Raw genomic sequence first — 12,266 nt, forward strand, 5'->3', positions numbered from 1 at the left:
TTTATTCATAACGCACAATAGAACATTAAAAGCCAGAGACATTCCACAGGATAACCCCATGTTTCCCAAGGTCACTTCAACCCAGGATCCTTTCTTTCTAACATTTATTTCTTCTTTCTAGAATTTGTGTTCTGAGGAGAATATTTTATATATCATATCCATTCGGGAATAATTCAGTTTCTGAAAATCCCATGTTGAAATGGTCCTTTTTCATTTTTTCAGAGCACACATACTATATTTACAGCTCCCAATGTTTGTCAGCTTGTTTCTTTTACTTACTCATTAGTGCTACCTTTGTTAACCTTAGATCTATTCAAAAAGGTATTGGCAAGGTCACATAACCCAACAGTTAATATGATATCATTTTAAAGGTGTCCCTGGGTCATATTTTGCAAACCAAAAGCAACATGAGGTTTTCTTACTAATAGAGAAAGCATTAAAAATCTTTTTGTCTTTTCTCTAAATTAGCATATGATAACTTCATTGGCTAAAAAACAAATGACTAAGCATTAACTAGAAAATATTTCGACTATGGGCGATTAAAAAAGATCTTATTGCCATTTTTTTTTTAAGTCTCAAACTGATTTTTCCAATTTTATCAACTGAAGTTTGGCTTGAAAATATCCTAATCCAAGTCACATATGACAATCTGTACATAGACACATGGATATCCTTAACACGTATTGGTTTTCCTATGGTCTGTCTCCTTGAAAGCAAAGTACTGTAAAACTAGTAAGAGGAGACTCCAGTAGGGGATTTTGCTGCATGTCGTTTAATAAGAGTAACCACATATTTTTAAGAAAAATCTAAGATTTTCCTTTGAAATATATTACCTTTAAGGTATATATGAATTAAAATAAAATGCATTAACAAATCCATTATTTGAGGAAATTTCTATTCAAAGAAAATTGCTTTAAATTGCCAGGTGACAATAGCAAAGAGTTGGAACCAACCCAAATGTCCAGCAATGATAGACTGGATTAAGAAAATGTGGCACATATACACCATGGAATACTACGCAGCCATAAACAAGGATGAGTTCATGTCCTTTGTAGGGACATGGATGAAGCTGGAAACCATCATTCTCAGCAAACTATCGCAAGAACAAAAAACCAAACACCGCATGTTCTCACTCATAGGTGGGAATTGAACAATGAGAACACTTGGACACAGGAAGGGGAACATCACACATCGGGGCCTGTCATGGGGTGGGGGGAGCGGGGAGGGATAGCATTAGGAGATATACCTAATGTAAATGACGAGTTAATGGGTGCAGCACACCAACATGGTGCATGCATACATATGTAACAAACCTGCATGTTGTGCACATGTACCCTAGAACTTAAAAGTATAATAAAAAAATTAAAAAAAAATTGCCAGGTGAGTCAAAGCTGCTTGAATTTCCAAACTTTTACCATCAATTATTGATTGTATTTTGACACGGAGAAGAGAAAAGTCCTGGTAGTAAAGTCACAAGAATTTTCTTTATTATAGCAAATACTTTCATGGCATTTGACAGAACTCAGAACTATTTATAAAGAAAGAAAGAAAAATCAAACAACCAAAAGATACATTTCATATAATAGGAAAATATAAAAATAGAAGCCAAGTGACAGAATGAAAAAGTTAGCTAAGCAATGGATTTGAAAAACTTCGATTCTAACTATCTGACTTGTTGCTAATTGTCCAAACATATAATAATTTAAGGTGGTCTTTTGAGACTTCCTAGAAGTAAAAAGGAATTATTGAAAAAATGTTCAAATATTTTATAAATAAATACCAAAAATATTTATTTTCATTGTAGTTTCTGACTTGCTTCAGTGAAGGTGTCCTTTTACAACAGTCTGTTTCTTGTTTCAAATTCTCATCTAGAGATGTTGCTTTCTTCCAGAGTGATACTCCTAGCTTACCACAATATTCCTGATTAAGAAAAACGCTAGAGCTGTCCTACCTGAGGAAAAGAAGAGAGAACTGCAGAACAATCTGTAAAGTTCCTAGACAGTTCAATCAAGTTAAGGATGGTCCAAATGAGATATTTTGTTACTCCAGCACTTTTCAAGTGTTATTATGAAATCACAATTCTATCTCAGTGTGAGATTTCTTATATAAGTAGGAAGAATTTCATTTCTGTAAACATTTGCAGGGCCAGCTGTTTCTCTAAATAGATTTGTTTCCCCTTAAGAGAGCTGCTCCAGTGAAAAATCTTTTCTTACATCTCATGTCCAAACCCAGAGAGAAACCCAATGTTTTTCTGTGAAAAGACAGAAATACTCAAGTAATATAAAAGCTTCCTGTAATCAAGGAATTGCCTACCTATTACAAGCATGTAATCACTCCTTGCAGATTCCTAAAGAATTAAAAATGTTCTTCAGTTACTCATAGTTCATCAGATGTACTGTTAGCCCTTGCTAATTCACATTCTTCACTGGTTTGACAACTCTGAAGGATATCCTTGTAGTGGTTCTTCAGATCTTCATAAAATGAAACAGTTTCTTGTGAGTGAGCCAAAGGTAGCACCTTTTCATTTAATAACATCTGCACTCGGAATTGTTCTTTAGGAGTCTTAGCATTTTCACAGTGGTAAAGCACAAATATCAGGTTCGATGCATAAGGTACAATGTGACCGCTTCGGAACTTCCGATGCATTTGTTCCTTGTAATTGTAAGCTGTTAGGGGTTCCTTGTCTTTGAAGTAGCCCATGAGAGAAAGCAGTGGAAGAAGGGTCTCTGCATGACCAAATTGGAGGATGACTGGAGAAGAAATTGGCTGAGACCTTCAAACAGAAATTAACAGAAAATAAGGTATATACATTAATGTCATAGAACATAGTATTTACACTTAGGAGTAACTTTCCCATCTTTTTTTAGTTTAAATGATCCCATCTATTTTTTTAAATCTTTATATACATTACTCAAGCATACAGCTGAAATTCCGTGTGGCAGAGAACTAAACTTTTTATACTGGAAGCTGAGTTCCGAAATTCAGGATCGCTGTACTGTTGTAAATCCACATAAAACAGTGTGCATACATATTTTCCTTCAAGTTTAAAGAGAGAGAAGTGTCTTATAGATACGGGAACTTGAAACAGATGTGTATTTCAACACTGTATTGCCTTTCTGTGCATGAAACTGAGCAACCTGGCCCTTAGTAAATATTACTCCATGGAGCTCTTTTGAATAAAGTGTTATTATTTTATTTATATCTAGGGAATAAGAACAAGCAATATTCAGTAAATGTCTTATCAAGTCTGAACAGAATTACATGGTAATTCATGTAATCCTTCAATGGTTTACAAAACCCACAAAAGGTTAGTGATGTAACCTATTGTGGCTGAAACAATGTGTCTCTGGTTGGGAGTGGGAGTATAAAGTGCCAGGAATACAAACCACTTTCAACACTGAGCTAAATCAATTCTTTTTCTTGAAGTTTTCCATGATTTTTTTTTCTGGTAAAGAATTTTTATAAGAAGCAGTGAATGACTGCTTAGCCTTTTCCCTACCTTTATAGAAAAAATACTATTTTTCTTAAATATAATTTGTAAACCTATTCAAACATGACTATCTGAATTTTGCCACCACTCATCAGGTTATCAATTTAGTGCATCTGGATTTTCTGGGAGGATAGAAGCAGCAGTTCTAGACCTTCCTGATTCCCTCTGTCCCCAACACACACAAACACAGCAAGCAGATAGCAAATCCAAAAACCCATGAGAAACATTTACAACATAACTAGGTGGAAAAGTGTTCTCTACGAACCACTCCACGGAGCATCCAACCTCAAGCACTAGATATTATCAGTATCTGTTGAAGAAAGCAGAGAGAAGCCACAGAGCATCTGAGCAATCTGAGAACAGGAGAATCCCAAACAGCCCACAGGTATTCACTGGAAGTGCTGTGTGTGAATTGGATATAGCAGCTCAAATTGGGAAGTATTTAGTCCTCTCCAGGACTTGGTGAGTGCAAGGCAGGCCTACAGTGAGGCCTGGGGCTGGAGAAACCTGGAGCTCCTGTGAACTCTCCAAACACAGGGCTCACACTGGAGAAACTGCTGGGAGTGGAATTTCAGCCAAGCAGGAGAGGGACAGAAGAGAAAAAGGAAAAAGTAAGTCTAGATGAAAGTGGGGGGAAGGGAACAGAACCAGGAAATCTCAGAAAACAACCCATCATACTTCTGAACAGTACACACACCAGAATGGGGGCTCTGTGAGAAGAGACAAGCAATCTGACACAAACCTTTTTCTAAATGTTCAGGAAAACAATTCATATTAAAATAACTACAGAAAGGCATGTAAGAAAAAATAAGGAGCAGAATAACTTCCATAAAAAGAGTACGCTAGAAATATATACTCAAAAAATACACTGAAACTGTTAACAGTATTTCAAAACAAACTAAAAGACAATTATTCACTACTTTCAGATTAATATTCTCTAAAAGGTGTAAAACTTAAAAGCCATTCATCAACAGGAGCTTACCAAGCCTCTCTTCATAACTGGTGTACTTTAATTAGGTCATCTAAAATACCTAACACCTGTATTTATTTCCAAGAAGCAACCTCTTAGGTGTGAAGTTACCAAGCAGTAGCATTCAGAACACAGCCATATTTAGTTTGACCAGCATAAGTATTTTTAAATCTTACATTACTTATCAGTATTTAAAAATTGAGAGGTTTAAGATTCTTAAAAATCCAGATTTTTGCTCTTCTTAGAAATCTGAAAGATCTGGCAACACAAGTCCACATATACCCATAAGACCATAATCAGCTAAATAGGAATAAGGTTACCCACCCTGTAGAGAGGGCACATACTTGTTGCACAGCACATGTATCATTCCACATTGTCTAACATAGGATGAATTCATTCCTTTGTTACTTGCCTGGCCCCTTTATACATCTGAGTATATTCAAGTCTAAGCTAACACTACTGTCACCATCTAAATAATGAAATTTAATAAGGATACAAGTTAAAAGAAAAACAAGTAAAATAAATACACTGGTTTACATTTTAAATCCTTTAGCCATTAGGTAGAAACCTCAAAGCCAGAAGCAATCCTAAATTCAACTTTCAGTTATTGCTCTCCATGGAATCTATTAGCACACAAAACAGGTCAGGGAGGATAGCAGCAATAGCAGCAACACTTCCACTGTCTAACCAGAAGAATTTACTGTTAGTAACTCTCTCCTCTTTCCCCCACGGAAGAACTAATAAACTGGGGACAAGATATGACAATATATCCAAACTATTGTCATTTCAGCAAGTAATTTATATGCCATTAGTAAACTTTACATTCTTTTTTCTACCAAGTGTCTGAGATCCAGTGCATAATTTACACTATGGACAGCTTCACTCAGACCAGCCGCTTTTTAAGCACCAAACCACCACATGTTGCTGGTGGCTACTGTGTTGGAGAGCACAGGACAGACAGTGGTATGGACAGTCTTACATACTTAGATTCAAAAGTTAATCAAATGAATAGCAAATAGGAGAACAGATACAAGACAAATAAAAACACACACATGAAAACTATAAATTGGGGGAAGGAAAGAGACCAAAAGGGCTATGCACAAATTATGAGTTCAAAGTTCTATTAATTGCATCCAAGCTATAGAAGAAATTAAATCAAGACTGTGACTCAAATTTAAGTTGTAAATTTCAAGGTTCCTTGGGTTTATACAAAAGGCAGTAAACACCTTCCCCTCTTTTTTTACTGCCTTACTGTCAGTGATATGTTAAAATCAATGAATTCTTCAGAAGAAATTTGAGGAAAATTATACTTAAAAATGCTTATTGGAAGTTTTATGGGAAATCAAGGAAGTTTATATATTAGATTCTCACAGTAAACCATCCCATCAAAAATAAATTACTGTCTTCTACCATTTGATGAATCCAATTTGTTTTAAAATTGTATTTTAGAATTCCAGACAATTTTCAATAGAAAGGAAAAGTGCTTTCTATAAAGTCCATAAGTATTGATTATCTTCTTACATAGAGCAATGTGTATTATACAAATTTGAAACACATCAAAAAAAACCCCTAATATCTTAAAGGTCTAGTTAAATGCACTAGTAAAACAATAATAAGACAAGGGTAATAGTTTAAAAAAAGTAGAGCCATTAAAAGCAAGAACAAGATTTTGCTTAGAAATTGAAATGTGCCTATAGGGAATAATACACTTATAATTTTATTTTTATAATTTACATATTTTTACAATAACCAAGTATAAATATTTTAAGTTTGTGATAATGAAAACTATTAAAAAAGAGCACAATTTCATTTATAATAATTATTTTTCTACTTTTACCCTTTGTGACTTAACGTAGGTTGCTACTCAAGAAAAAGCCGCTAGCTGATGATGCTCATATTCATACAAAAGGCCCTGGGCAAATTAGCCGCACTCAACTTTCCAAAACGTAATAAAGAAGAGACTTTTCAAAGGATCCATTTGGTTAATTTGTTAGATGTGACAGGCCCTGTCATTTCACGCCAAGTGCCAGGCACCATGCTAGTTTCTTCTTCTTGGAGGGGGAGGGGAGAGGAGAAGAATAGTGGGATAAAAGAACAAGAAACACAAACGAGACATTTCTGGCTCTTGCAGATTCGCATGTGTCTGTTAGAGAAACCCAGAGAACAAATCCTTCTGTCTAAGGAAGAATTGAACGCGCTTTGCTGAGGAGGTGGTGTTTGAGCTGGGTCATGAATACACTCCTACTAAGTCTTAAAACAGAAATGCTGCTCATTGCAGCCTTAGCAAAGTAATTGCTTACCCTATGATACAGGTTCTATCATACCCTTTTAGAGAGGGAAAAACTAAGCAGCTTGAAAACTAGAGGGCATAACTTAGTTGTGAGCAAATTTTAGGGCAGATTACTCAATCTCTCTAAGGCTTCATTCCTGCCGAATGAAGATAAGCTACTTCCCTTGCAAAGCTGTTGGATTTGAGCTACAGAAAAATACTCGCATATTTGCTATCACATATTGATCGATGGCTCTATGGTAGTGTTTGCCACAGAGCCATCGATCAATCTGTGATAGCAAACAGCCACAGTGGCAGCAAGAGCCACAGCAGTTCTAGCAGTGAAGTGACCCAGCACTAGATTCTAGTTTAGAATCTAGGAGATGAGTTCAAGTCAGTTCTCCTAAAATATTAGTACCTAACACTTTAAAGGTAAACACGGTATCAAGTAACAAACTCATTTCATTGAAGAGCGTATTTTAAAATTCATCAGATATCCGAAAGTGCTAAAGATCCAAATGCAAAAGCAAAACCACGGGTATACCATAAATTAAATTGTATGGAAACAATTTATACCAAAAAACTTTACTTGGAAAAACCTTAATGCCTTTTATAAGAAAATACTTGTTTATGAGGAGTAGAGTAAATAATTTAGGAACTTAGTCACTTCTTAGTCACTTAAATTTATTTTCAAACCATTGCTGATTAAAATCATTTAAAATCAAGTAATCCCAGCACTTAGGTCGTGGGCAGATCTCTTGAGGCCAAGGGTTTGAGAACAGGTGGGCCAACCTAGTAAAACCCCATCTCTATCAAATATACAAAAAAATTAGCTGGGTGTGGTGGCACATGACTGTAGTCCAAGCTACACAGGAGGCGAAGGCAGAAGAATCACTTGACCCAGGGGGCAGTGGTCGCAGTGAGCCAAGATCATGTCACTGCACTCTAGCCTGGGTGACAGAGCGAGAATCTGTCTTGGAAAAAAAAGAAAAATCATTTAAAATCAAATCAGTTCTTATTTGTGGGAAGAAACACAGTATTTCAACATACTGACTAAGGAAGACTCCGTTGTCAGTGCTTAGTAACACTCTTCAGCAACATGCAATTTGGCAAAAGCACATGTAAAATCCCGCAAAATTTTTAAAAAATGATATCTTTTTCCTTGTTTTTGTTTAAAGATACAGGAGCTCGCTCTGTCACCCGGGCTGGAATACAGTGGTGTGATCATGGCTCACTGCAGCCTTGACCTCCTGGACTCAAGTGCTGTTCCCACGTAGGCCTCCCAAGTAACTAGGACCACAGGAGTGCACCACCACGCCCAACTATTTCTTAATTTTTTTTGTAGAAATGGGGTCTTGTTGCCCAAGCTGGTCTTGAACTCCTGGCCCCAAGTGATGCTCTCACCTCGGCCTCCCAAAGTGCTGGGATCATAGGTGTGAGCCACCACGCCCAGCTGATTGTTTCTTAAATAAGGCATCAATTCTTTTCCAACAATGCAAAGGCAAAGACCACATTTCTCAAGTTTTTCTTCTGAAATGAACACGCAATAAGAAAAAAATATTCAATGAAAAGCACAGTTCTATAAAAAGCTGATTGAGATAGTTCGGCAGAACGTGTTTCTCAAGATGCAGGTCACAAGGATCCTGCTGATAAAACAGGATGTGGTAAAGAAGCCAGCCACAACCAGCCAGAATCAAGAGGGCAATGACAGTGACCTCTGCTCATCCTCAATGATCCTCACTGCTCATTATGTGCTAATCAGAATACATGAGCATGCTAAAAGACACTCCCATCTGTGCCGTGACAGTTTACAGATGCCATGGCAACTCCTGGAAGTTACCCTATAAGGTCTAAAAAGGGAAGGAACCCTTGGTCCCGACAATTCCCTACCCTTTCCCAGAAAACTCATGAATAATCCACTCCTTGTTTAGCATACGATTAATAAATAACCATAAAAAATAGCCAACCAGCAGCCCTCAAGGCTACTCTGCCTATGTGGCAGCCTCCCTTTTATTCCTTTACTTTTTAATAAACTTGCTTTCGCTCTACTCTTTTGGCTCACTCTTGAATTCTTGCCTCCGTGAAGCCAAGAACCATATGGCCTCTGGGGCTGAATCCCAATTTTGCCCTACGACATGATCACTAATGATGTAAGCCTCTAAGCAGATGAACAAAGACAAGGGTGTATGCATCTAAATTTTTACTCTTGCTTAGAAGAAAGAGAGTATGTCAATAAATGACAATTTTTAGTCATAAAACCAGTATCTGGGCCAAATCTCCAATCAGTAATTAATAGCTATTTGGAACACTGCATTGAGAAGGATTCTGAGGTTGTATCCAGACTCAATGTGACCTATTTCATGTTTCTTACACATTCTATTCTCAATTCATGAACCTCCTCTCATTGCCAATCAATCTCTTCATCTTTACCTTTGATTTCCTAGATATAACCAAAATGAGTTTGGTCATTTCTAAGACACTGGATTACAAGACATATTAAAAGAAGATATTTTAAATTAGTATTATGTCCAGGTAAGGTTTCTTAAGAATAAATTTTTTAAAAAGAAAACAAAAAATTAGCTGGGCGTGGTGGCGGGCGCCTGTAGTCCCAGCTACTTGGAGAGGCTGAGGCAGGAGAATGGCGTGAACCCGGGAGGCGGAGCTTGCAGTGAGCCGAGATTGTGCCACTGCACTCCAGCCTGGGCGGCAGAGCGAGACTCCGTCTCAAAAAAAAAAAAAAAAAAAAAAAAAAAAAAAAAAAAAAAAAAAAAAAAAAAAAAAAAAAAAGAAAACAAAGTTAGTTTTATGATGCTGCATAATTTTTTTGCTTGACAATATCACTACTAGTGAAGTATAACACAAACATGTATAAAACATATAATCACCTAAAACAAATTATCACTTCAAGACATATGTATAAATCACTCCTAAATGTATGTACACAAATCTTTACTGGATACAGGTAAGAATATACTTGGTTTGGTTTATCTCTTTTTTAAAAAAAAGTAAAGGAAGCTTGACTATTAAAAATCCCGCTTAGAGAAATTTTATCTCAGAGAAAAACAGCTTATAAAATAGAAAAAACTGCCATAATATTTCATATAATATGCTATCAACATGAAACCCTAAGGAGGACATAGGGTTCATAAAACTGAAACCCTAAAGAGGACTTAAAATTACATTTTAGCAACTACATGTTTTATACAATTTTTAAAATCTGACTTTATTCTTGATTTTCCCATTTCAAAAACAGAATTCACCAAATGTCTAGGTTGAGGTTTCAAGGGTAAGAATTACGCACACTCTTAAATAAGTTGCAACAACTAAAAGAATGTTAAGTATTTTTTGCTTTATCTCAAAAGTATTTCCATTACATAACATCTCAGAATATAAATCACTAAAATCTCAAACATAAATGTTTTTCTTTGCTATTTTGTTTTTCTCAGCCTGAATTCAACTTAGTAACCTTTAATGGTTCAAGGGCAAACTAGAATAAAGATTACTTTGTAAAGTATTACTATTCATAAATAAAGTAATCTTTATTATTATCTTTATTCCTCTAGGCTCCATAAGAAAGGAGAGAGGCTTCTTTCTTAAGGTTCCAATGATATTGTGAAATATAATATATATTTGGTCTTTGTTCCTGTTTTCTGGTACAAAACTCCTAAAATCCTTGAAATCTCCAAAGTGATGTCTTTTTGTATGCTCATGTTGATTGATAGCTTCAGGATGGGGCTGGTCAGCAAAAAGGCAAAGGCATGATTACAGGGTTAGGATTTTCAAGCCCATCCCTCAGCCTCAGGGAAGAGGGAGAGGGGCTGAAGGTCAAGTTGATCACCAATGGCCAACAGTTTAATTAATCATGTCTAAGTAATGAGGCCTCCATAAGAACCCAAGAGGACAGGGTTTGGAAAGCTTATGGACAGCTGAAAATCTGGAGGTTCCTGGAGGGTGGTGTGGCCCTGGGAGGGCATGGAAGCTCCACATCCCTTCCCCCATACCTCATTTTATGTGTCATTTGTATCCTATGTAATATCTTTTATACTAAACCGGTAAACATGTTTTCCTGAGCTCTGTGAGCCACTCCTGAAAATTAAGTGAACCCAAAGAGGGGGCTGTGAAAACCCCAACTTGAAGCCAGTCAGTCAGGTGTTCCAGAGGCCCAGACTTATGACTGGTGTCTGAAAAGGGCAGGGGGCAATCTTGGGGATTGAGTCCTCAACTTGTGAGATCTGATGCTACATCCAGGCAGATAGTGTCAAAATTAGAGGATACTTAGCTGGTGTCTGCTGCTTATTGGTGGGGAACCCCCATCCCCCAACATTGGGTCACAGAAGTTGATATAGTTTGGATGTCTGTCTCCTCCAAATCTCATGCTGAAAAGTGATCCCCAATGTTGAAGGTGGGGCCTAGTGGGAGGTACTGAATCATGGGGACAGATCCCTCTTGAATGGCTTAGTGCCATCCCCTTGGTGATGACTGACTTCTCAGTTAGTTCACATGAAACTCATGGGGAACTATTGTGAAGGCATGATTGTATTTTGAAATGTGGGGATATGAGATTTGGGGGGCCAGGGTTGGAATGATATGGTTTGGATGTTTGTCCCCTCCCAATCTCATGTTGAAATGTGATTCCCAATGTTGAAGGTAGGGCCTGGTGGGAAGAGACTGGGACATGGGGGACCTCTCAAATGGTTTAGCATCATCCTCTTGGTGATAAGTGAGTTCTTGCTCAGTTAGTTCATATGAGATTTGGTTGTGTAAAGGAGCCTGGGACCTCTTCCTTCTCTCACTTTCGCTCCTGCTGTCACCATGTGGTACACTGGCTCCCTTTCTCTTCCACCATGACTGTAAGCTTCCTGAGGCCCTCATCAGAAGCACATGCTGGAGCCATGCTTTTACAACCTGCAGAACTGTGAGCCAATTAAGTGTCTCTTCCCCAGCCTCAGGTATTTCTTTATAGCAATGCAAGAATAGACTAATGCAGAAGTTGTGTTGACTATTGTTGTGTTGGTGTGAAGGCAGAGGAAAAACAGGGTTTGAGTTTTTTCCAAACAACTCCCAAAGAAGGAATAAGTAAAACATCTAACTCAAATCATGAGGTATAAAATTCAAGAGGACTTAGCCAATAATTTTTCAGGCATTTTAAACTATATGGTTCAAATCAAGGTCCCATTCATAGTTAAGAATTTCAGAATGCTCTTCTTATAAACAAGAATGACTAAGCAATATATAAACGAATTTCTACTTCATTGTTTGAAACTCTACTGGCAAAATATCAAACTCGGGTATATAAAAAAACAACTGCCTCCAGGTAATTATCTATGACCAAAAGAGCTTCCAAAGAGCTAATATATAATCCTTCTTAAACAGCTGTGTTTGCCCATTTATAAGGCTTACTCACATTTCTATTTTCTTTGACAAAGTTAAGTAGCATAGTGTCAAATGGAAAAACATATTATGTTTCTATTGCAAATATATAGACACCAAAAATGGAGCTTGGATACCTTCAACTGGTGGAAGCTGAGACAGCTGTG

At 37.0% G+C, this 12,266-nt stretch overlaps 1 protein-coding gene across 3 annotated transcripts in view; it reads right to left on the reverse strand.

The window, feature by feature from the left end:
* Positions 1-1,465: 1,465 nt before the first annotated feature.
* Positions 1,466-12,266, reverse strand: part of MINPP1 (multiple inositol-polyphosphate phosphatase 1) — a 49,904-nt gene continuing 39,103 nt past the window's right edge. For all 3 annotated transcript variants that reach the window (XM_055274317.2, XM_055274316.2, XM_055274318.2), the window contains one exon: positions 1,466-2,773. In XM_055274317.2, coding sequence (XP_055130292.1) covers positions 2,670-2,773 — 104 coding nt within the window. In that variant the 3' untranslated portion in view covers positions 1,466-2,669. The remainder of the gene's footprint in view (positions 2,774-12,266) is intronic.

This window comes from Symphalangus syndactylus, chromosome 4 (genome assembly GCF_028878055.3).
Source record: "Symphalangus syndactylus isolate Jambi chromosome 4, NHGRI_mSymSyn1-v2.1_pri, whole genome shotgun sequence".
Classification (NCBI taxonomy): domain Eukaryota; kingdom Metazoa; phylum Chordata; class Mammalia; order Primates; family Hylobatidae; genus Symphalangus; species Symphalangus syndactylus.